Source organism: Protopterus annectens, chromosome 11.part0 (assembly GCF_019279795.1).
Source record: "Protopterus annectens isolate FY-2018-M chromosome 11.part0, PAN1.0, whole genome shotgun sequence".
Classification (NCBI taxonomy): Eukaryota; Metazoa; Chordata; order Ceratodontiformes; family Protopteridae; genus Protopterus; species Protopterus annectens.
The window spans coordinates 810692767-810717206 of NC_056745.1; the positions used below are offsets into that span (position 1 = coordinate 810692767).

The 24440-nt window shown below is 44.5% G+C and overlaps 1 protein-coding gene across 1 annotated transcript in view; it reads right to left on the reverse strand.

Moving 5' to 3' along the window:
* Positions 1-24440, reverse strand: part of AEBP2 (AE binding protein 2) — a gene marked incomplete in the record, with an annotated part of 407327 nt that overhangs the window by 43421 nt on the left and 339466 nt on the right. The window contains 1 exon segment of the mRNA XM_044088225.1: positions 21195-21308. Coding sequence (XP_043944160.1) covers positions 21195-21308 — 114 coding nt within the window.

The following is a 24440-nucleotide window of genomic DNA, read 5'->3' on the forward strand; positions in this document are numbered from 1 at the left end:
TAAATCTGGCAGAAGTAATTATTTGGGTGTAGTTGTACAAGTTTATATTCTGAGATGATGTAGGTGATTGAATAAAAGCCCAGTTTATATTTACATCGCCTAGGAGTATAGTTTCCCTGTTTAGATTAGATGAGAACCAAGACAGGATTTCTTCAAGAATGGGGATGTTATTTCCTGGTGGAATATAGAGAGTAGCTATACATATGTTTTTATGGTTATTAATTTTTAGGAGGGCCAGGGTTAGTTCAGCTGTTGCTAATTGGGGTACAGGCTTGGTAAAGAGTGTCAGTGTTAGGGAGAAGGAGGAAAGTAGGGCTACTCCACCACCTTTCTTTAGAGTTCTGTCATTTCTTATGATCTTGTAGTTGAGAGGGGTAATTTCAGAATCTTTTATACAGGGTTTTAGCCATGTTTCGTTGATACAGAGAATGTCAGGGTGGTAATGGGATAGCCAGGCATGAAGGGTAAGAAGTTTATTGTATAAACTTTGGGTGTTAATAGTAGCAAAAAGGAGAGATTTATGGTGAGAGGGTGAGGAAGACAAGTTAGGGTTAGAACTTTTAGTTATGTACTTACCATAACTTTAGATGTTTGGGATCCATCTCGCCTACATTCTGTACTGATGGGTTCGGAGCCGATCCTCGGCTCCGACTCGGCACGCTATACTATAGAGCGAAGTCTCTTACTGGCTGAGCTATTTTACATCCCAGGATGCACCACCACATCTTCCCCAGATCTTGTTTGTCCGCACACATGCACACACACATAGACTGTTGATATAATATTGCCAGGTGTTTCAAGATGAAACGGCTAAACTTGAACCGTCCGGTCTCTTCTGATCTCCAAGGCAGGGGGAAGGAGGGTGGGTTATTAGAATGTGAGATGGATCCCAAACATCTAAAGTTATGGTAAGTACATAACTAAAAGATGTTATGTGATCCTATCTCGCCTACATTCTGTACTGATGGGACAGCGTCCCTAGCACCTGATTCCTGGGTGGCTCACTGGAAAACACTCCTGAGAACTGTATAACCGAAGGAAGCTCGCCCCCGAGATGCCACGTCCAATTTGTAATGAGAAATAAATGTGTGAGGAGAGGACCAGGTAGCCGCAGCACAAATGTCACTAATGGCAAGCTTAGAATGAAAGGCTGTCGAAGTAGCCATAGCCCTTGTAGAATGAGCTTTCACTGAGGTTGTAAGCTCTTTATTAGAAAGGAAGTAAGTATGGCTGATACAGTCCCTGATCCACTTGGCAATAGTGACCTTCGTGACGGCTTTGCCCAATTTATTGTCCGAAAAGGACACAAACAACTGATCTGTTTTCCGTGTTTGGTGCGTCCTATCTAAATAGAAACGCAATTGCCTGTGAACATCCAAAGAGTGGAAGATGTATTCCGCTCTGAGTAGTTTGGGAAGAAAACTGGAAGTTCCAATGACTGTTGAAGACAAAAACTAGAACAAATCTTGGGAACAAAGGATGGATTAGGCCTGAGGGATACTCTATCCTTGTGAAAAACCAGGTACACATAGGGCTTGAAGTTCCGAAACTCTTCTGGCTGATGTAATTGCCACCAAAAAAACAGTCTTCCAAGAAAGAAATTTCAAGTCACAAGTTGCTACCGGTTCGAAGGGGGAAGAAGTCAAAGCACCTAATACGAAATTAAGATCCCACGGTGGAGCGGGATGAGAAATCGGAGGTCGTAGCAGCCCAGCACCTTTCATGAAGGCTTTACACAACTTATTGCTCATCAAAGGTGGGTCTATACTTTCATGAAAATTAGAAATAGCTGCCAATTGAACCTTGATGGTAGAAACCGAAGAACCTTGATTGAATAAAGAAGCTAAAAACTTCAAAACTTCTGACACCGGGGCAGTAATGGGATCTAATCCCCGGAGTTGGGCCCAAATAGCGAATCTCTTCCATTTGCTGTTATACATTTTTTTAGTCGAAGTCTTGTGGGCCGAGGACAAGATATGTATGACTTCTGAGTCCAAAACATGGTTCCTGACTATGGTCGGAAGAGGAGGAGCCAAGCTGTTAACCTCAACGCGTGAAGGGACTGATGAAGTTGTCCCGACTGGTGGATCAAGAGGTCTGGAACCTGGTCCAGGAACCATGGACCGTCCAGTGCATATTTCCGAAGAAAGGGCAACCAGACTTGACGAGGCCAGTATGGGGCAACTAAAATCATCTTGCTCTGCAAGCGAATCGCCTTCTGGATCACCCTGGGAAGAAGGGGAACCGGTGGAAAGGCGTACAGTAGGCCGGTGGGCCAAGCTTGGACTAGGGCGTCCTTGGGAAACTCCCCCGGAATTGGGGTGAGAGAGAAGAACTGTTGGCATTTCGTATTGAGAGGAGTTGCAAAGAGGTCGCAACAAGGAGTTCCCCATCTTCTGAAAATCTGAGTTGCCACTCTGTCGTTCAGAGACCATTCGTGAGGGGAGAGAATAGTTCTGCTCAGTCTGTCTGCTATCACATTGGATCTCCCCGGAATGTGTGTTGCTACCAGAAAACGTTTGGTTGCAACCGCCCAATCCCATACTTTCATGGCCTCTCTGCAAAGGGGGTAGGACCTGGTCCCTCCCTGCTTGTACCAGACTACTGACATGTTGTCGGACTGAATGGCAATCATGCCCTGGGGGAGGTAACTGTGTAGTGCTTGTAGCGACAGAAGCACCACCCTCATTTCCAGTATGTTGATGTGGAGGAAACTCTCGTCGGAGTGCCACTTGCCTTGGACTGACCTGCCCAGGTAATGTCCTCCCCACCCCGTCTGGGTGTCGTCCGTAGTCAATGTGGCCACTGGGGGTGGTGGAACGAAGGGTCGCCCCTGATCCAGGTTGGAGGAAAGAAGCCACCAACGGAGGTCCTGTTTGCACGTCTCCGTGATCAGAATGACGTGACTGAGAAGGAGATCCTGATAAGACCACTGGACTGACAGGAGCCACTGGAGAATCCTCATATGCAATCTTACCAAGGGAACTAGGAGAACGGTGGCCGACATGGAACCTAACAGTTGTAGGACCATCCTGGCTGGGGCTCGACGTTTGAGGAGCAATGCTCGAACTTGAGACTGTAATATTTCTATCCTCTCTGTAGGAAGATAGACCCGCATTTGCTTTGAATCTATCTCTACTCCGATAAACCGTATGCGCTGAGATGGCAGCAACACAGACTTTGCCCAATTGAAGGTGATTCCTAGGGAGTTGCCTAGAGATATAGTGGCTGCTAGGTTCTGTAAGAGTAGACGCCTGGAGGTGGCAGTTAGGAGCCAGTCGTCTAGGTATGGAAACACCTGGAATCCTAGACTTCTCAGGTGAGCAGTCACCACCGCCAAACATTTGGTGAACACCCTGGGGGCTGTGGTGAAACCAAAGGGCAGTGCACGGAACTGGAAATGACCGTCTCCCAGACTAAAGCGCAAGTGTCTCCTGGACGCCTGATCTATCAGGATGTGATAATAGGCGTCCTTGGGATCTATGGAGCACATCCAAACACCTTCCTCCAGCAGCGGGAGAATGGATTGTAAGGTGACCATCCGGAACTTGGACTTCTTGACAGAAAAGGTTGAGTTTGCTGAGATCCAAAATGGGCCTCACGTCCCCGGTCTTTTTTGGCACCAAAAAGAATCTTGAGTAAGTCCCTAATCCGGTCTGGTCTTCGGGGACTGGTTGGATGACTCCTTTTTGAAGCAGCTTTGAGATTTCGATGGCTGCGAGATCCCGTTGACTGGGTGGTGGGTCCGGGATTTTCTGGGATGGTGGGGGGGGGCTGAGAAAAAGGGATGGTGTAACCTCCGGCAATGATTCGGAGCACCCATCGGTCCTGAGTGATATTCTCCCAGGCCTTTAGGTGCCTCGAATGACCCCGACTGGCTCCGGAGCGGCGCAGTCGGGCAATCCTTCAGGGATGCTGGAAGGTTGAGGAGCCACGAAAGGACTCGCGGTCTCCAGTGTTGCGAGGGCCTCATGCCGCCTCTGGGATGGTGTCTTCCTGAAAAATGTCCCCCTCCTCTGCCTCTAGAAGGGGAATCATCCTGCTGTGAGGGGTAAGTCTTTTGAGATTTACGGAACCACATCCCCCCCCCTTTTCTAGCCTTGGGATAAGGCCGGGAGTGAAAAAGCGTGCCCCTACGGCAGTCAAAGTCTTACCCTCTTGTTCACAGCGGGTCAAGGTGTCCTTTACCTTGGGTCCAAACAAAGAGGACCCATCAAAGGGAGCGTCGGCAAAGGAAGACTTGAAGGCCTCCGCAAAGTGACACAGGCGGAGCCAGGCTTGTCTCCTTAGAGCAACACCTGTTCCCGCCGCCCTACTCGCCCCCTCGGCTGCATACAAAATGAGCCTCATGGACGAGTTCGATAACGATGATAAGGTAGCCAGCTGAGAGCTAACCGTCTGGGCCAACTGCTCAGGTAGGTTACCAGAGAGGGTATCTGAAAGTTCCTTGACCAGATCTCTCTGAAATCTGGTGAAGTGCGTCAGATAATTCAGAGACCTTAAAGTAAAGGCTGCTGAAGTAAGGGTGTGCTTCCCGTACCGATCCATGCTCCTAGACTCTTTATTAGGAGGATGGACGGACGTAGACGCCTCTGCCACATCTTGTTGGGTAGCAGATGCCACCACCAGGGCATCTACAGCCACACCTTTGGAGAGGAATTCCTTTTCGGGGGGGGGCTGAAAGAAATTTATTGGGGCGAGCTGGCACCGGTTCCACAGAATCCGGGTGCTCCCACGCCCTTCAAGAGATCAAATCTAGAAGCTCATCGAAGGGAGGAGACACCCAGGAGGCGGAGGGCTGAGCCCCGAAGGCCTTGAGGAATACCGACTCCTCAGCAGAAGGGGTTTGGATTGCCAGTCGCCTCGTTGCTTCAGGATTTCTAAGATGTCCGCAAAGGAGACATCATCCGAGGACGACTTGGGGGACCCCTCCGCATCATCGAGGTCGGTGTCCGAGGTGAGAGACTCGTCCTGGGAGTCGACGTGCTTCCTCTTGCACTGTCTCTTCCTGGAAGGTTCCTCCGAAGAAGCCTCGGAAGGACCTCCAGGAAGGGGGGAACCCCCAATGGGGGTGACCTCAGGCCCCAGGGCTCCACTGTCTTGAGACAGGGGGACAACAAAGGAACCAGTCTCCGTGCCAAGGGAAGGTGCCGGAGAGACGGTGGAGGTAGCCAAAGAAGATTTGGCCAAAGCACTCCTCATGGCCTTGAAGGCCGGACCCCCAGAATCCTGGGAAGGTCCGACCCCCGAGGCCACAACAGTAGACGGCACTCCCGCAGCCGACGCGCCGAGAGGGAGGCTCGGAACCGAAAACATCGGTCCCGAAGCGTCACTCCCGGGGCTGACCGAGGAGGTCCGTGTACCGAACTCCGACCCGAAGGGCGGGGTTGGAGTAAGGGTCGGAGCCAACCCGAAAATCTCTATTGGCTCCACCAGCACCGACTCCAACGGTGCCGATGTTGTTGGAGGAGGAACCAAGACAACAGGGTGGACAATCGGCTCCAGAGCCGACTGGGCTGGAGCCGAAACTAACTTTTGGAAGACTGGAGACTGAAACCGCCTTTGAAGTACCCTGTCTATGTCCGAATCCAACATTCTCGAAGACCGAGAAGAGATCGAACGGGCTTGAGTCGACTTCTCCACCGGTTCCGAAGGACTGGGGGACCGGCTCCGAATTGTCTCGATAAATATCGGTGCCGAGGGAGACTCCACAACCATAGCAATTTCCCTCGGAGCCAAAGTGGACTTCGGCGCCGAAGGGGAAGAGTCTGAGCGGGCAACTCTCATCGGCTCCGAAGGCAGTGAAGCCGATGAAGGTGACCCGCCTCTCGAAGCTCTAGCCGTCGGCTCCGAAGCCAGAGGAGTCGAGGCTAGAAGCATCGAGGCAGACCGTTCTGCCCTCGGCTCCTAAGTCCGTGGAGTCGATGGAAAAGCCTGCCGAGATTTCTTTGTGGCCGGTTCAGACGGGCTGGTCAGAGCCGACGATTTCTTTTTCTTCGATGGAGAAGAGGAAGATGATAAAGCCTCCTCAAAAGGTGTAATAAGCCCTTTGAGAATCAATTTATTTTTCCTCTCTTGGAGGACTCGGGAGGAAAAAGCATGACAAACGCTGCATGACTCCTGAAGATGCTTAGGGCCTAAACAATACACACACAACAAATGATCATCTGTTATAGACATTTTGTAGCTGCACTTAGAGCATTTTTTGAACCCGGAAGGTCTATGCTCTTTCGACATTTTCTACACAAAACAGTACCCACTCACTTCAAAAAACTCTCACAAAACTTATTAAGAAGAGTAAAAGAAGATCAAATAAGGACAAAATCCCTCTAACGTAAACGGGATACTTGTCCAACTAAACTACAACACTAGAATACACTAAATATTTGAACACGCGCGAGGGCAAGGCCCCTCTAACTGAAACGGGATCCTTTCCCTCAAATTAAAGACAAATTTACCAGAAAAAATCACCGAAACTCAGTCACACAACAACGATAGCTGTTAAAACAGCTTTTGGGTATAAGAATCAAAAATTTCTGACAAATTCTTTGAAGAAAAAGCACTTAGCTCAGCCAAGTCCGAGACCACGTCTTTGCTGTAGAGCGGCAAACGAGATCTGGGGAAGCAGTGGTGGTGCATCCTGGGATGTAGAATAGCTCAGCCAATAAGAGACTTCGCTCTATAGTATAGCGTGCTGAGTCGGAGCTGAGGATCGGCTCCGAACCCATCAGTACAGAATGTAGGCGAGATAGGATCACATAACATCTATGGTTGCCTGAGGGTCTGGGATTAGGATGTATGTCACCAGAGGAGGATAGAGATTAGTTGGAGAAGGAAGGAGGCAAGGTCTTTTCTCTGCAGTTGGAGTTGAGAGCAGGGTAGCTGGAGAGGCATGGATTATGGACTGTATTATAGATATCAGGAAAATATTTCTAGTAAAGAGAAGTGTGTCACTATAGTAACAGTGGAGAGGAGAGATACAAGTTGAGAGGCGAGATTCTTTTAAGGCATGTATTGAAGTTGTACGACAGAGAGGGGAGTAAGAAAAGTCAGGCAATCTGGTAAGAGAGCAGGCAGTAGAGGAGGAAAGGTAGACATATTAATGGTAGAGTATGTGTAGGTTTGATTTGCATGGTAGTGTAAGGTTATAGTATGCAGTGAGGATGTGCAGAGGGGAGAAGGAATTAGCAGAAGGTAAAGTGGTGTGAGGTCTTTGGTAGTAAGAATGGGGAAGGTAAGAATAGTAAGGGGAGGTCATGGGTAGTGGAAACAGGAGGGGTTAGTGGATGAGGAGGTGAGTGTGGATTGTTCAGACAGGCTGAATGCTAGAGGGGGTGTGGTTTTACGGTTATAAGGGTAGAGGCACTGGGGGCAGGTGAGAATTAGGGGCAGGGTAGAGGAGCAGGGTAAGCCCGAAGGGCGAATGGAGCGGGCAGAGCAGAGAAGGAAGGAGCAGAAGAGACCAACATTAAGGTTTGGTCTAATTCAAGGTGAATTAAAAAGGTGTGACTACTGTGCAAAAAAACAATGGTAAATGACAACAGGCTTTAGAGTTGCAGGGAGCAGGGAAAAAGTATTGAAAGTTGCCTAATATGTATCCACCATCAACTCCTCACACACCTACTGTCTAATAACCTATTCAAAACCCAGCACGGATTTGGACCATCCCACAGCACCAACACTGCTCTAATTAACTTCTCAATCACCATAAACTCATACAGTTACCATAGGAAACTTGTCTCTGCCACTTTCCTAGACCTATCCAAGGTATTCGACAGTTTCTCTCAAACTCTAAGCCTGCCTCTCCGAACTCAACCTCAATAATCCCACCATCCACTGGTTCAACAGTTATCTATATAACTACTCCGTCTGTTAAATGGGTCAGCTCCCTATCCCCTCCCCCCACTCCCAGTCACATATGGCGTACACCAAGGCTCAATCCTAGGCCCCCTTTCTCTTTAACATATTTATAAACCCTCTCCACTTAGCAACCACAAAAGCCAATATTTTCCAGTACGCTGACTATACCACCCCTAATCTGCTCAGCACCCAACATTCATTTTCTACAAAGTAAAACCCAAGAGTCCTTCACTGAGATAGACAATCAGCTGATACTAAACGCAAAGAAAACACAACGAATGTTATTCCATCCAACTAAGCCCAATGACCCCATCTTCTCCATTCTGTCAAGCAACAACACCCCCATCATCCCAGTACCAGAGGCCAAACTACTAGGCGTCACAATTGCCCAACAACTTAATGCAATAAACACATATCCCAAACTATCTCTAAAGTCCACAAAAAAAGTTAGGATGCCTCTATCACAGCAAACAGTTCCTCACTTCTACATCTAAAACTACCAGAGCTCACCTCATCAACATTTTTTTATGCCTCCCCAATTCTAACCAACATTAATAAAACTGACCTTAAACTCTCCACATGCTACAAGATAGCTAGGTTCGCAGCCAATGCTAAAATCACACTCCCACCACTGCCAATCCCTACATAAACTACACTGGCTAGAATTTCCAAACTTACTAAGCTACCTCTATCCTGAGAAACCCCCCGCCCTAACTTGCATGTTAAAGTTTCACAACTTCAGCAGGGAACTACAATCTAGCAACAAAGCCCTGACTGAAGTCAATCCATGCAAGAACAGCTCTGGAGAACCCCTATTCTCCCATGAAGTTGCAAAAGCATGGAATACCTTCCCTCCTGACCTCAGGTTACAAAATTTACACATCCACATTTAGAAAACTCCTCATCACACATTTTCACTAATCCCCTCTGCAACAGCAAGCATCCCACTTCCCAAATCCTCCACCACTAGGCAGGTTACTCCCTGAGGCCTCTGATGCATACATTTCAATGTCATCTTGGTCCACTCATGTGCACTGTATATATTGCAAATATGTACTTACTCTCAGTACCTTATGAATACATTTAGTACTAGTACTGCAAGATTTCTGCCCACACAACTGTACTTTCTGCCTTCTATATGTTACCATTGTACCACTTGTTACCCTGCTACTATTATTGCATTAACTGTCTTTGCCTTCTAACAAAAGTCAGTATTTATTTATTTATTGACATTTGTTAACCAGGAAAGTCCACTGGGTCAGAGAACCCATTTCAGTGGAGGCCCGGGGAGAAAAGCTCCACAGTACACTTAATACGTTTATAAAATAGACATTTTGACAATGATTGGTACAAAAAATTCAGGAATAAAATTCTAAATTCTAAATAAAGCGAGTATATAAAGCAAATATAGAACAAGTTAATCACTTCATAAGGTTTATACAGAGAATGTACGTTTGAAGAAAACGGAGTATCCTACTAATGGTTATTTTTTTTAACTATGTAGTTGCACTGTAACTTTAGAGCTTTTCTCCTCAGGACTCCGCTGAAAACGGACACTAGCTGTCCAGTCGGATTATCCTGGTAAAACAAATGTTAAAAATAAATAAATAAATACAGTGAATGGGAATATATCGCCACCTAGTGGCGTTGCTGAGAAAACTAAAATGCAGAATCTACCTATTACAGGGAGTGAAGTGGCTGGAGGGGAGACAGTTGGGAAAATGGACTGCTGCAGAACTGCTAGTGTGCACACTGTGGGCTAGGAATACAAACATCTTAAAAAATAAGCTTTAACAAAGAGTATTGCACATACATGCAGATGGAGGAGGTGGTTGTACAGGCAAAGAAAGACACTTGGTATGCAAGTCCTTGTACGGAATCTTCCTACAGCATTTGCACTTACCTCTCCTAGCTGACATTTAACAGGTTTCAACAGAGTAGTTTAAGTTTAAAAAAAAAAAAAAAAAAAAAGGTTATGTTCTTACCATAACGTTCCATCTGTGATGTTGATCTTCATTCTTGATAGATAGGTCTCGGTTCCGTCAGAAGAGACTCGGCTGATATGACAAGCTTGCGCCAGCCAAAACTCTTGAGCTAAGTTTTTGCCCATACTGCCCCTCTCCTCGTCTCCTCAGATCAAGTTTGCCCATAAAGATAGAAAAGCGTGGGGCTTTATCTGAGCAACTGCCCTATCAGGTAACCCAGACCAAATCCGAATCTACAGGAGTCTTTCGGAGGGGGGAGGAGGAGGGTGGGATGTCATGAATGAATGATCAACAACATGGATGGAACATTATGGTAACAACTTTTTTATCTGATGTAGTTAATAGTCATTAATCATGATTGATGGGACAGAGCCCCTAGCTACTTTACGTCCTGGGAGGCCCTATGGAAGGATATTCCTGCGCATCACTGAGCCAAAGGATACTCTCCCCCTGGAGACTATATCCAAGGGTGGCTGCTGTGCAAATGTCATCCATAGAGGCTCTAGAATGAAAGGCTTCCAAAGTAGACACTGATCTAGTGGGGTGAGCCTTGACTTCAGCTGGTAGAGTTATTTTGCTCTTTTGATAAACATAGGTAATGCAATCTCTTAACCATTTTGATAAGGTGACTTTGGAAACTGACTTGCCCAATCTTGGACCCGAGAAGGATAGAAATAGCTGGTCCAGTTTCCTGAATGATCTAGTTCCAAGTAAAAACATAATTGTCTATGCATGTCTAGCAAGTGTAAAAGCTATTCACCTTTGTTACAAAAATTTGGGAAGAAAATTGGCAAATCAACAGACTGCTTGAGATCTGAAATAACCTTGGGCAGAAAGGAGGGGTTAGTCCGAAGTGATACTCTTTCTTTATGGAAAATGAAGTATGGGCAATTTACACACACAGCTTGTAACTCTGACATTCTCCTGGCTGAGGTGATGGCTACTAGGAATAAGGTTTTCCAAGACAAAAACTTTATATCACAGGTGGCTGATGGCTCAAAGGGTTGACAAGTTAAAGTCTGTAAGACTAGTGTCAAATTCCAAGGTTCAATAGGATCTTTAAGAGGTTGTCTCAAATGCACAACTCCTTTTAGGAAAGTTTTGCAGAGATAGTGGGACATAAATGAAGAATCATTAAAGACATTATGAAAACTGGAGATAGTTGCTAAGTGAACTGTGATAGTAGAGGCTGAGACTCTAGACTGGAGTAAAATGGACAAGTACTCTGAGACTTTATGGATCAGGGCCGAGAAGGAGCCTAGTCTTTGTTCTTTAGCCCAGATAACAAACCTATCCCATTTACTATGATAAAGTTTCCTGGTGGATGGTTTATGGGAAGCCAGAAGTATCCTTTGTACTGGGGAAGATAGCTTGGTTTCTACATTGCCAGGCAGAGTAACCAATCAGCTTGAGACTCAGTAGGCTGGGATGGACCACCCCCTGCGGATGAGACAAGAGTCCTGGGGTTGGATCCAGAGTCCATGGATGGTGAATTAGGTGAGGCCATAGGAAGGGGAATCAAACTTGACAGGGCCAATATGGTGCAATGAGGATCAATTTGCTTCTCAACCATTGCGCTTTTTTAAGAACTGTGGAAGGAGGATAAAGGGAGGAAAGGCATAAAGTAGTCCCAGGGTCAATCGTGTATCAACAGCATCTCTCAGTGACTCCCCCTGAGGGGGATCAGGGCAAAGTAGCTGTTGCATTTGTGGTTCGAGGGACAGGCAAAGAGATCGCAGCAAGGTTGGCCCCAACGACAAAATATTTATGTTGCTATTACGGGATTGAGACACCACTCATGAGACATCTGAATGTTTCTGCTCAGTTTGTCCGCAATCACATTACAATCCCCGGGAATGTGCGCTGCTAAGAGAAAGCGGTTGGAATCTATTGCCCACTGCCACACTCAGGGCTTTCTGACATAATGGGTAGGATCTTGTTCCTCCTTCCTTGTTGATTTACCGGACCACTGACACTGACTGGACAGCAATTGTCCCTGACAGAAGGGTCGCTTGGAATGCCTGCAACCCTAGGAGCACTGCCCTCAGTTCTAGGATACTAACATGCAGATTGGCTTCTAAGGGGGACTAAATGCCTTGGATGGTTCTTCCCTGAAAATGCCCCCCCTCCCCACCCCATCAGGGAGGCTTCCGTGGTCACTGTAGCTTTGAGTTGAGGGGGTGAAAAGGGGCAACTCCTCTTCTGGCTTATCTACCAGTTCAGAACTTGTTTGCAACGGTTTGTTATGCGAATTGGGTAAGACATTGGGTGCATCATTATAGACCACGAGATGCAAGCACAGCCTCATATGGAATCTCGCTAGTGGGACCAGAGTGATCGTTGCCACCATGGAACCCAGAAGTTGAGCCCAATCGGCCTGGTACTAGGTCTTGAGAGAGTATCGCTTGGAGTTGAGATCTCAACCTTTGTAACCTGTGATGAGGTAAAGCGACTAGGCAGGATTTTGTGTCAAACGTCGCCCCAATGAACTTTAAGTTGTGAACCGATACTAGCTTTGACTTTTCCTTGTTTATTGAGATTCCTAGCATGTCTGCCAGTTTTAAAGTACAGAATAGGGCTTGAAGCAGCAGACTCTTGGTTGGAGCAGTAAGGAGCCAATTGTCTAAATATGGAAACACCCGGAATCCTTGCAGTATCAAGTGAGCTGTTACTACCATGCATTTTGTGAACACCCCTGGGGGCTGTGGTGAGACCAAAGGGCAGTACATGAAATTGGTACTGACTGGCTCCCAGCCGGAAGTGGAGATATCTTCTGGATCGTTTGTCCATTTTTATGTAATACGCATCCTGAAGATCTACGGAGCACATTCAATCGTCTTTTTCCAGAAATGGAAGGAAAGACTGAACCGTAACCATCCGGAATTTGGTCTGACGAACTTGTTCAGGATGCTGAGGTCCAAAATTGGCCTCCAGTCCACTGTCTTTTTTGGCACTAAAAATAATAGAGTAAAATCCAGATCCTATTTGGTCTGGTGTGACTGTTTGGATTACTTTTTCTAGCAGTTTTAGAACTTCTGCCAAGTGGTGCACAGAAAAACGTCCACAGACTGCTTCTAGAGGTAAGCAATAAGGCCGCTCTTCAGGAGTGCTGATAAGACTACCCAGAGAAGGAATCCCTAGAGTCCTTGTTTCGGGGCCCCCTATGCCACGGGGGAGGCATCTTTTCGATGAGCTTCCCCTGCTGCCTTAGGGAGAGAGCTCACCATGTGAGTCACACAAAGGCCCTTGGGATTTTTTGAACCACATCTTTCTGCCTCTCTGAATCCTGGTATAGGACTGTTGAGGGGCAGAAAAACATACGTCCACGGCAGGGTTTTTCCATCCTTCTCACACCTGGCTAAAGTGTCGACCTTTTGGGCCAAACAAAGAAGACTCATCAACAGGAGTGTTGATGAAGGAAGATTTGAAGGGATCCGCAAAGTCACACAAGCACATCCAGGCATGACATCTCATGACAATGCCCCACTGCTCGGGCTGCCCTCTCAGTTGTATGGGCGATCAACCGCATGGAGAAGTTAGAAATGAACTCTAGGGTAGCAAGCTGAAAGGCAACTTTGTCATGTGCCTCATCAGGCAATACCCCTGCCAATGTTCCTGAAAGGTCTGTAATCGGGTCCCACTGAAGATGGGTAAAATGTGCCAGATAGTTCAACCGTATGGTGAAGGTCACTGAAGCATAAGCCCGCTTTCCTAGTCTATCGTCCGGGACTCCTTGTTCGGAGGATGGACATTTGAACTCTCTTCAAGTTCTTTCCTAATGGCCGCCTTTACCACCATAGAATCTACTGCCACGCCTTTGAACCAATGGGGCTGATCTTGTGGAGGAGAGAGAATTTTATCCAGTCTCCGGAGAATTGGCTCAACGGTGTCAGGGGCCTTCCAAGTGCATTGCACGATGAGCTTGATCAGCTCATATGTAGGCGGGGTCACCCAGGAAGTAGAGGGTCAAAGCATGGAAAGCCTGCAAGAACAGATTCCTCAGTATAAGGGCTGATGGGCTTCCAGTCACCCCTCTGTTTCTGAAGAGGACTCCGAAGAGTGAGTACCCTGCAATAGATTGTCTTGCTGTTCCCGTGTCCAATGTCCAAATGTAGTGGGCTTTGTCAGCTGCATACCAGAGGAGGTATATACATCTGGTTCTGATGCGAAAGGGGCCAACTGCAAGCTTTTGGAGGCATGGGCCCTCTCCATAACCTGGAAGGCAGGCCCACCTGAAGAGGGATGGCAGCACGGAACCAAGAAGGACAACCTCGGAAGTGGGGTCAAACCCCACTCTGACAAGCCGGCCTCCAGGGTGAAAGCTGCAAGAGGACTTGAAGCTATCAAAACAACTGGAACCATAGACGGCACCGAACTAGGGGTCACGCTGCTGACAGGCCAGTCACGGTCTCGAGGGTGGATCGGCTCTGACTGAGCTGTGGTCCACAGGGTAGGCTCCGGAACCATGGAAAGGTATAACACTGGAACCAAAGGGGGTGGCACCAGGATAGGCATTGGTACAGAGGGCTCCAAAGCCTGTGGGGAGGTTGAAGGAGGAACGTATGTTGGAGTCTGTGGAGAAAATCCCTTGGCTCCGGGTTCGAGACAAGTCTTGGATGGGGTTGGGATGCCTCTGGCTGATAGCAGATGATCAACAAGCCTCACTACATCAAGCTCCAAAAGACTCATGGCTGAATGGGTGGATAACCCCAAGGGGGATTCTGGTCTTTTAAGAAAGGGACTGAGTTGTTGTCCAAAAAAGGGGTCGATGGACAGGGAGTTTCTTGTCCTGGCTAAAACTTCCCCTTTTGGTACAGAGGTCGAAGGACCCAAATATTATGATGGTGCGGGAGTGACCAGTTTAGAGGGAAACACTATTGTTGGTGCCAAAAGGGTGTCTGGTACCATAGAAATAGTCAGCACCATAGTAGAAGTTATGGCTGTCGGCTCCATAGAAGAGGGAGTTTTAGGCTCTGGTGCCGAGGGTGTCAGTGCTGACAGTTTAGGAAGTTTTGTCTTAGGTTCAGTACGTGTCTTAGAAGGCTTCAGTTCCTGAGAGCTAGGAGATGTTGGAACCGAATGACTTCTCTATTTTAGGTCTTTCTCTGGAGGTGTTGAAACCTCCACCTCAGATAATACCTCAGAGAAAGGAGTTTTTAACAGTCCTTTTAATATTAATTTATTTTAACGCTCAGCTAATGTATGAGAGCTGAATCCTTTACAAAGTTCACAAGGCGGTTGAATCTGGAGGTGGGGTACTCCCAGACAATAAATGCAAGAAAGATGTCCGTCGGAGCTGGGCATTTTTTGGCACATTTATCACACTGCTTAAATCCTGTTGTCCCCTTATCAGACATTATCACAATCCAAACAAGTCACTACAGCAACAAGGTGACAAAAATCCTGTCAAAAAACTGTAAACAAAAATGAGAAATACACAAACACACAGTTAAGGAAGAAAGCCAAACTTTCTTTCCCTCTTTTTTTTTTTAAACAAAGTTAAATAAAGAAGTAAAGAATACCCAGCGGGGTAAAGAAGGGGAAAAATGGGGGGGGGGTACCAATGTTGGTATTAACAATTACCACAGCGGTAAGGGAGGGGCCTGTACCACCAATGGTACAAAGAATACCAAAATGGTAAGAAATAAGGGAAAAAAAACGAGATAAAAGGGTAAGCAAAGCTATCGACTACTACAGGAAAGCATCTAAAGGATAAGCAAAAAATATAATATAATAAAGAAATAAAAAATATAATTACTTAACTTGAGAGATGGCTTGACACGTCTTGATATACTACGTGGCAAACAAGATCAGGGGAGATGAGGAGAGGGGCACTATGGGTAAGACATAGCTTGAGAGTTTTTGGCTGGCGAGAGCTTGTCATATCGGCTGAGTTGGTTCAGAAGACGGAACAGAGACCCATCGGTCATGAATGAATGGAGTAATATCATCAGATGGAAGGTTACCCAACAAGGTGTTTATCTGGTTAAATGACTGAAGCAAAGGAACCGATGACCAAACGGCAATCAATCCGACAAATGCACGACCTACATTCGGTCTGGAGCAAGACAGTCCAAGGGATCCATGCTTGTACATCCACCTTTATACACCAAAGCATATGAGTTGAGGTCATGCGTCAGCTGTACAACTTTGGGAAGGTAAAGTTTTAGTATCCCAGTTTGGACAAACGATAAAAATGCATATGTCAGGAATATTGCAACAGTGATTTTAGTCAGGACATCTTTTTTTCTTAGGCACTGAAGACGAAAACTGTCAAAAAATGTACAATTCAGGCTGAGGTATGAATTGTGCAAATAACAGAAAAGAGATATGGAAAAGGGGTGGGATTAGACAGACAAAGCGTATACCATCAAGGGAAGAATGGGAGATGAACACATTCAAAACTGCACTATCTTGCTGAATGCAGAAGAAATCCTAACAGCTACATATTGCAGATCATCTCAGAAAACAATTCCTCAGATTTTCCTACTTAGCAGAAACAAGTGATAGAATGAAGAGGCTTCCAGTGGCTGTCTTCTATGCAAGCAAACCTCTGTTTTTAGACAAGGCAGGTGCAGACTGAGCAAGTCACACATCTGGGAATGGATAAAAGTACCTTAGCATGCACTGAAGGCAGTGTAATAGGCAAGAGGCAAGCACCATGATTAACTCGTATGTTAGGTGGTACTGTTAAACACTCATCTCTTTTTACCCAGGCATGCACTTATCAGGTGTAAGAAAAGACACACACGTCTAATGCTACCAATTAAGCACCTTTTACTTAGTCCTCATTCGACCAATCACGGAATATAATGCCGCCTTTGGCATGCATCTGTCCAGACACATGCAACAAGTGGAACACCCAAAGACACCTTACTAAAAAGACATAAGGCCTAAACAACATGTCCTACCTGGACCAACTCAAAACCCTTTCACTATACTTTATATCTTACAGACTGCTAACAGGTGACCTGTGTCTGGCATACATTGCATCTTTCAACTCAATACTGATGGATTTACTGCACATCAGCAAGTCAAATGACATCAGAAATACTCTGCCTGGGGATCTAAACCTCTTCTGCAACGTCAATAGAATGATTTGGAGAGACAGGTACATCTCCCAGAGGTTACCACGTCTGTGGAAGAGACTCCCCCACATTCTGTAAAAAACAAAGTTTATTCCTGTCCACACTCAAGCATAATTTGGATCTATGGATAGGAAACAGAATATTTATCCCAGAACTGCCCCCTGTGCTACTGATGGACACATGCAGCTCCTAAAAGATTTATCCCATGCAAGGGTCCCCTAAACTTGTATATGGTATCATTCCATTTACTCTCAGTAGGTGTAATTGGTTAAAAAGGGAAACAGACTAGGCTTCAAATAGCCCACAAATGCAGTTAGCCTATTACTTACCTATGAACCTATAAGCAGCAGCAGAACTGGCTGGCAGGGAGAGGGCCTGTACAATCCCGATCAACGATTGCCAGAAAACAAACAAAAACAGTGGCAAAGGAAAAAAGAGTAAACCCTCCACGTTCAATTCTCAGAGACCTGCATTAAAGAATCAGGGGACAGCTGCTGGATGGTGAGCTGTGCCAATACCTCAAAGTCTTGTTCTTGTGAACAGGTGCTGCACAGGAACCTCTCAATCTCACTGAATGGGTGGAGGATTCTTTGGTTACTCCCTCCTTGCTCTTGCTTCATCTAGCAGGATGAATCATCCTGCTGATTCTTCCATTGGGCTGTCTACATTACTGTCAACTTATGAGCACTGAACTAAGCCTGGAACTTCTGCTGGTAATACCTTCAGGTGATTCGCTGAAATGCTGGAACTATCTATACCCTCCAACAATGTGCTCAAGGCACCAAAAGAGGCAGAACCAGTGAGAGTAGTGGCTGATAACCTGACATAAGATACACTCTTAAGAAGACCCAAGACGTCTGTGCATGCATGTCGTAATGACATCTAAATTACCAAGCAGCTGCAAAGAGAATAATGTTGGGAGAACAGCATGCAACCATAAACCAGTGCACTGATATCCAGTTGTGTATAGTGGCAGTGGGGCATTTGTATCAAAGGCAGCTGAAGGTCAAAAAAACAGCGAACCACTAAGACACCACAGGAAAGAAAACCAAACCGTAAACACACTGCAAACAGCCCTAAAATAGAAGATATAACTTCTTACAATGAAAGGAGTTGTTTATTGACTGAAAGTTATGTACTTAGGATAATACTAGATCAGTGTTACCTTCTTCAGTCAGTCTCAGTCTTTGGGCATTTAGAACAGACAGTTAGCAACCTTGCAATTTTCAAGCTGAGGCTCTGTCTCTTCTCCCATAATGCTCTGACTGACTAAAGCACTGCAGGTCAAGTCGACACTGCATAATGACATATGCTACAAGAAAGTAGCCTTACATCAAAAGGCAATAATAAGGTGAAGGAATTAACCAGGAAGCAACCAAAAAGGGTTGTCCGACCAAACCTTGGACTAGTCCTGTAGATCTACCTCTAATCTTGACATAAGTGACAGTTTGGAAGAGAGATACTGGGAGGGGTGATGGAGTCTGACAGAAGACAACATGGATCTAGCATTGTGGTAATTACATGATTTTCATATTCAATGTTGCATTTTCTGTCTGTCTCAACCTTTGGGACAGAGTCTCCAGCCATTCATCTGTGTGGTAGGTCTAGGTCTAGATAACCAATATATATACAAATTGGAAATCCATCTGGACAAAGCAATTCTTGAGACTGGTTGACCAAACTATGCCTTAGAAAAAAAAAAGCTGAGTGGACTTTCTAGATCATTTTGCTCTGTCAAAATAAAATCTTAACTGATCACATCAAAGAGCCTGTATTCTCCTTTGCTACTGAAGTTGAAAAAGAAAAAAAGACAACGCAATGGCTTAATAAAGACTCTGAGGTAACTGAGGAGGGAGGAGAGGTTAGCTCAAACTCTATCCTTAAGGAAAATAAGGAAAGGAGGACAGCAGGACAAGGCCTATAACCCAATCTCTTTGGCAGAGGAAATCACTATGAGAAAGGGGGCCTTCTAACACAAAAAAATAAGGTCTGCTGGAGCCATCAGCTCAAACAGGAGTTTTGTCAGGGACCAAAAGAGAAAAGGTATACCCCAAGGAGGGGGCTGGTCTCTTACGGAAGGTCCAAGTTACATGGTTCCTTTTAGAAACGCTTTAGACAACTTCAAGGATGCAGTGAGGATGAGATTATGACCCACATGAAAAGATGAAATGGCTGTCAACTGATTTTTAAAAGTGGAGAAACTGATCCCCAAATGAGAGAGGCCAGTCAGGAAATCTAGATGAATGTTGGGAGGGACTGGTCAAGTATGATGGAATAGACTGCCCCAAAACCAACTCATAAGAAATCCAAGGTGAAAAGGAGTGTCTGGTTTCATTCAACAAGGGGTCTGATGAGCATTTTTTTGAAAAAAAATTCCTCACTATGACATTAAATGCTGACGCTGAAGCTGCATGGCTAGCCAGGGGTGCCCTTGGGTCAGATAACCCAAGAGAAGTCCCCATACTAGCCATCGATCCAGCCAAATCAGATGTCAAGTCCAGAGCTGAGCTATCCAAAGCAGAGATATCAAGCCGTAGAGCCAGCTCTGAAAACTGTCGGTCTAATACGATCGCCGGTCCTCTAGTCTGATGACACAGCTCCGGAAGGCACTCTGGTCCAAATATACCAGATTTGAGTACATCACGGAATGAGTCTGAGCCAACCCACAGGTAAGGTGGACACTTGTCAGAGCCAAAGGCATCACAGCCAGGAAATGGCCCAATACTGGAGCGGCCAGAAGGATGGAACAATTATCCCCCTTGGAGGGGTGAAGGTGGAATAGTTCCTTTATCCAGCTGAACCTTCAAAAATGTTCTCATAAACCAGTCTACAGCCATGCCTTTAACACTCTTGGCAGTTCTAATAGACCAAGATGAAGATAAGAAAGTAGGACTGCAGGACTTCGGCAAATATGCAGGAACCTCCTGGATCCAAAAAGATGAGGCTCTGGATCAGACAAGGAGATGGCACTGGTAAAAAAATATGGTTCCATTGTAATAGCCTTAAATGGGAAATATAAAAAAGTAGATCCAACCTGAAACCACTGACAGAAAGGGGCTCAGAATGTTGCATCTAACCACTGGGATCAGATTCAAGTTGGACACCAATAAGGTGGAAGACCCAGAGGCACCACTCTCAACTCTTTAAAAACAGCTGAAGTTAATGAAGGCCTTGAGGTATTGGGTTCCAGTTGGCCCTCTAAGGGCAAAACTGAATGTCTTTTCCTATATTTTCTTTTAGCTGAAGCTTCTCTGTTCACGACTTTCCTTCTTCCCGTGTCCTTTCTCTTTTCTGTTGACTTTGAAAGAGAGGAAGATGTAGAAGTAGAACCTGCCACAGCAACCTTGTAAGTAAACCCTTCACGACCAATTTGGCCTAGTAGTCAGCCAATGCCCATGACCCAAAGGCTGAACAGGCCTAGCAATCGACAAAGATGTTGAGGCTCAAGGCAGCAGACACACACTTATCAGGGGTGGGGGCAATTTATGCCCACACTTCTACATAATTCTGAGATCTTGTGGTCTATAGAGGGAAAAACAGTCAGACATCAATAAGCAAACATAAGGAAAACTATTACCTCATACAGCAGACAAAGAATTAAAATAAGAGTTTTTTTCCCTTTTATATACGACATCCGAGGGGAGGGAAGTAGGAAAAAGACTGCCAAGGAAAAAAACTACCAAGAAGGCAGAGCACAAAGTGAACAAAAGGGAAAAGGACTAAGGCTTCGGGAAAGAACATCTACACTGCTGTTATTAATAAAGTAATTGGGAGAGGAGGAGGATAATCAAAAATAATCAAATTACAACAAAGAAAAATCCCTTTTATTCACAAAACACATGCAGCCTCATACAGAGCATCTGTCAAAGGAAGCGGCAAATGAGACCAAAGAAGCTTTAGGCAAGCAAGGCATTACTGCAGGAGGATAAGCCTTGGAGTTTGAAGATTCAAAGGCTGACAGCTGGCAGATCCAAGTACCCAAAGGCTAAGGTGGATGAAAAGGACAACAGTGGATTACAGGTTTTCACACCTGAAATTTAAAGGCAAGAATTTTGCCTGAAAAAGCACTCTAGAGCCTATAAGTTGCTAAAAGTTCTGTGTAATATTTTTATGAATATTATACAGGGTAAAACTACTAACAGGAATGCCTGATAAGTGAACGTTTACAAAATTTTCAATACAGAATTAAGGTAAGGCTGAGTAGCCTTACATACTACTACTCCTACTACTAGGTAAACAGTAAGAATGGCAACATACACACCTGTATATATTTGGATCTAGAAGTAAGGCAGTGTCTTTTGGTAACTTTGACAAATGGACTATTTTTGTCTTTAGCTGATGTCGTTCATTTTCATTTACCCATACATCCGGTAGTCTAAAAGAAAAAAAAAATGTGTCTTAAGACTCAGAAAAATTCCATAAAGCTGCATCTTTCACAGAGGGCCTTCAAAGGTTAAACTACTACAATAACATCCAATACAACCACTTTTGGTACAGGCTCAGTCTTTTACAACAGAATGTATTTGGAGATTTCAGTTTTGTTGTACTGTTAAGCTTAGTATTATACTCAAAGGTGGCACCTATTTCTAAGAACTCCAGTCAACCAGACAAGTAAAACTTGCTAAATTCATTAGTCAGCAGTCAAGCATTCCAAATATTTTAGGAGATATTTTAATCTTTCAAGAACAGGGCAGGATGCAACGTATGTTGTGAATAAATTATAACAAACTACTTTTCTTTAACAACTGCACCACCACCAAAAATGCATGCTGTTTTTTTACACTGGAAGGCATTACAGGTGATGCGACCATATCACCACAACAGTAGATGTTTGAACACAGAGAACGCTACTGCTCTTATCTCCTATCATATATGGAAATTGTCCTCATGTCAATCTTGCAACACTTCCAGAGCTTCAGAAATCCTGTACCTTGTGTCTGTAAGGTAAACATCTTAACCATCAAACCAGCCTCTTACTTGTAAATATAAATTCAGAGATTAGTACTAGGTTAATTGTCCTTATGGGCCAATTACCTTGGGTGATAATCAAACCCTCCACCTGCAAACACCTTAACCATTACGCAAACCTTCCACCCAGCTAGGAGAAAATTAAGCGCAAAGAATGAGCCAAGATATTTTGGCCACCTCTCTGACTTGAAGCTGTAAGACAAGAGCGATACTTACTGCTCTCATTGCCAAATCTTGAGGTTCACTTTTTTTTTTTTTTTTTTTTTTTTTTAATTCAAATGTGCACTTGGTTCTTCTGTACTTGCACTATATTCAGACAGCTGTGCCAACCAGCCCAATTACCATGCCCTTAACTAACTGGAGGACTTGTAACAATGAGTGGATTTTTCCCACTCCTGCCACTCTGAACTTTCCTAAGGGGGAGTCACCCCCCCCCCAGCTCTTTAACCAATTGTAACTTATCTGCAAGTCTTGAACCACAACTGGAATCCAAATGTTTTCCTTATAACTTTGTAAAATAAATGGAGACCACGTAATAAAAAACGGGGATAATTTATTCTAACGCCTCGGTGTTACCACCTTCATGGAATAAAAAAACTACAAAAAAAATATATACCTTTTGTACTCTATCCTTAATTACATTTAAGGGACATAAAAAACTGTAGGGAAGAAAAATCTATTGCTTTACATTTTAAAAAGTTTCATGAAAGTGATGCTAATTTATTACATGGTACTATTTTGGAAAAGATAGAATGCACAGATATTACAGATGATATATTAAAACAAAAATTACTGTACAAGGAAAGTATTTATATTTTAAAATATAATACATTAATTCCCAAAGGTTTAAATAATGAAATGATTTGGAAATGTTTGCTTTAAAGAGTTAATTGTTTGTTTAAATGACTAATGAAATGTAATTAAGGATAGAGTACAAACAGTTTTTTTTGGAGTTTTTTATATCCATGAAGGTGGTAACACCGAGGCACTAGAATAAATTATTCCTGTTTTTTATTACATGGTCTCCATTTATTTTACAAAGTAATAAGGAAAACATTTGGATTCCAGTTGTGGTTTGAGAAATTTGAGGAGGTGAAGGTTGTGTTGTGTTATTTGCAAGTAAGGTTGTGTTGTGTTATTTGCAAGTCTTACCTAAAAGAGAACAGGCAAAGCCTGCAGGTCTGGTCTACAAGTAACAATTTTTGATTAGTTAACTCATTAACCCCGAGTAACGTCCCATGGCGCCTCTGTGCTTAATTCCAAGCATGCTATGCGACGATAGGAAATCTATCATATTAACCCCAGAGTGCCTTCCTACAGCGCAAGTAAGTTTACAGCCTGTAAATGCACGCAATAGGTGAAAAATAAGATGAAAAAGTAACTGAACGTTGTTAGTTACCTTCACAACTTAAGATTTATAGTGGAGTTACCTGATAGTCCTATTGGACTTTTTGACAAAATCGGCTTTGAATGTTCCGTCTTTTTTCCGGATTCCAGCAAAGCCAGCTCTGTCTGCATTTCCTCAATCAAGCGGTGGCAGCCAATTGGATTCTTACAATCCAAGCCACTGCTTGCATAACTCCACCACCCCCAGTTGTAAGTTTCCATTGTCCTAATTTAGTTAGCTCATGTGTATTTATTTTATTTCCGTTTGTTCACCGGTTAAGTGTACTAGCCTGTTGACCCCGTTTCAATTACGTCTTTCATAGTTTTTTTTAGTTTTCAGCAGAAACTACCATGGACAATAAAAAGAAGCAGCAAAATCCCTTATTTTATGTGATATTGATTTTCGGGCTGTGAACCATTTTGTTGTGGTGCAGGCTCCTCCCCCAAATACATTCCACGATTTCCACTTTGTGTTGCAGTTCCAACATATTTCTTTCTATTTTGTTCTGTCAGCACCTGGACAAGGAAGATTAGCTCAACATGTTAGGGGATATACTTTCTTTTATGCGGCTGAGTGTTGTATACTGTTACCGGTTAACCTACACCCACCCTAACCCACAGTAATTTTTGGCTTGTTGAGAATTCTTAAGCACAGCAATTGAAATGGACGCCAGAGAAATCATCCGTTTTATGAGGGATATAAATCAAACAAGTGGTGGCATTAAAATTACAACATAGTACAGTGAACTGCCCTTTCACCGAAAGTAATCTCACATTTGCTTTCACCGGAACATTTGGACAGTACCATGTGGATACAGTGTCTCTTGCATGTGAACTTGGGGGAGTTAGAGTAGTAGATATTGACAATATGTATCATACAAAATGTCAAAAGTAGTAGGCAGGTGTAGTATTTCGTGCATAGACTCGGCAGAATAATCGTACAGCCTTGGTTTTACCGTGCATATTTACCCGGTAACTATTTTTCGTCGTACGAGAGTTAACCTTGAAATGTGCTCGGACATGCCACTGAGTGCCTTCTGCATGTTTAGCCAAAATTTGTTTAAAATGTTTTTGTGTTTTCTAGTGAAAGATTGTTTCCTGTTCTTACTAAATAACATGTATGGTTTCACAACAGCTGTTGCACTCCTCACAG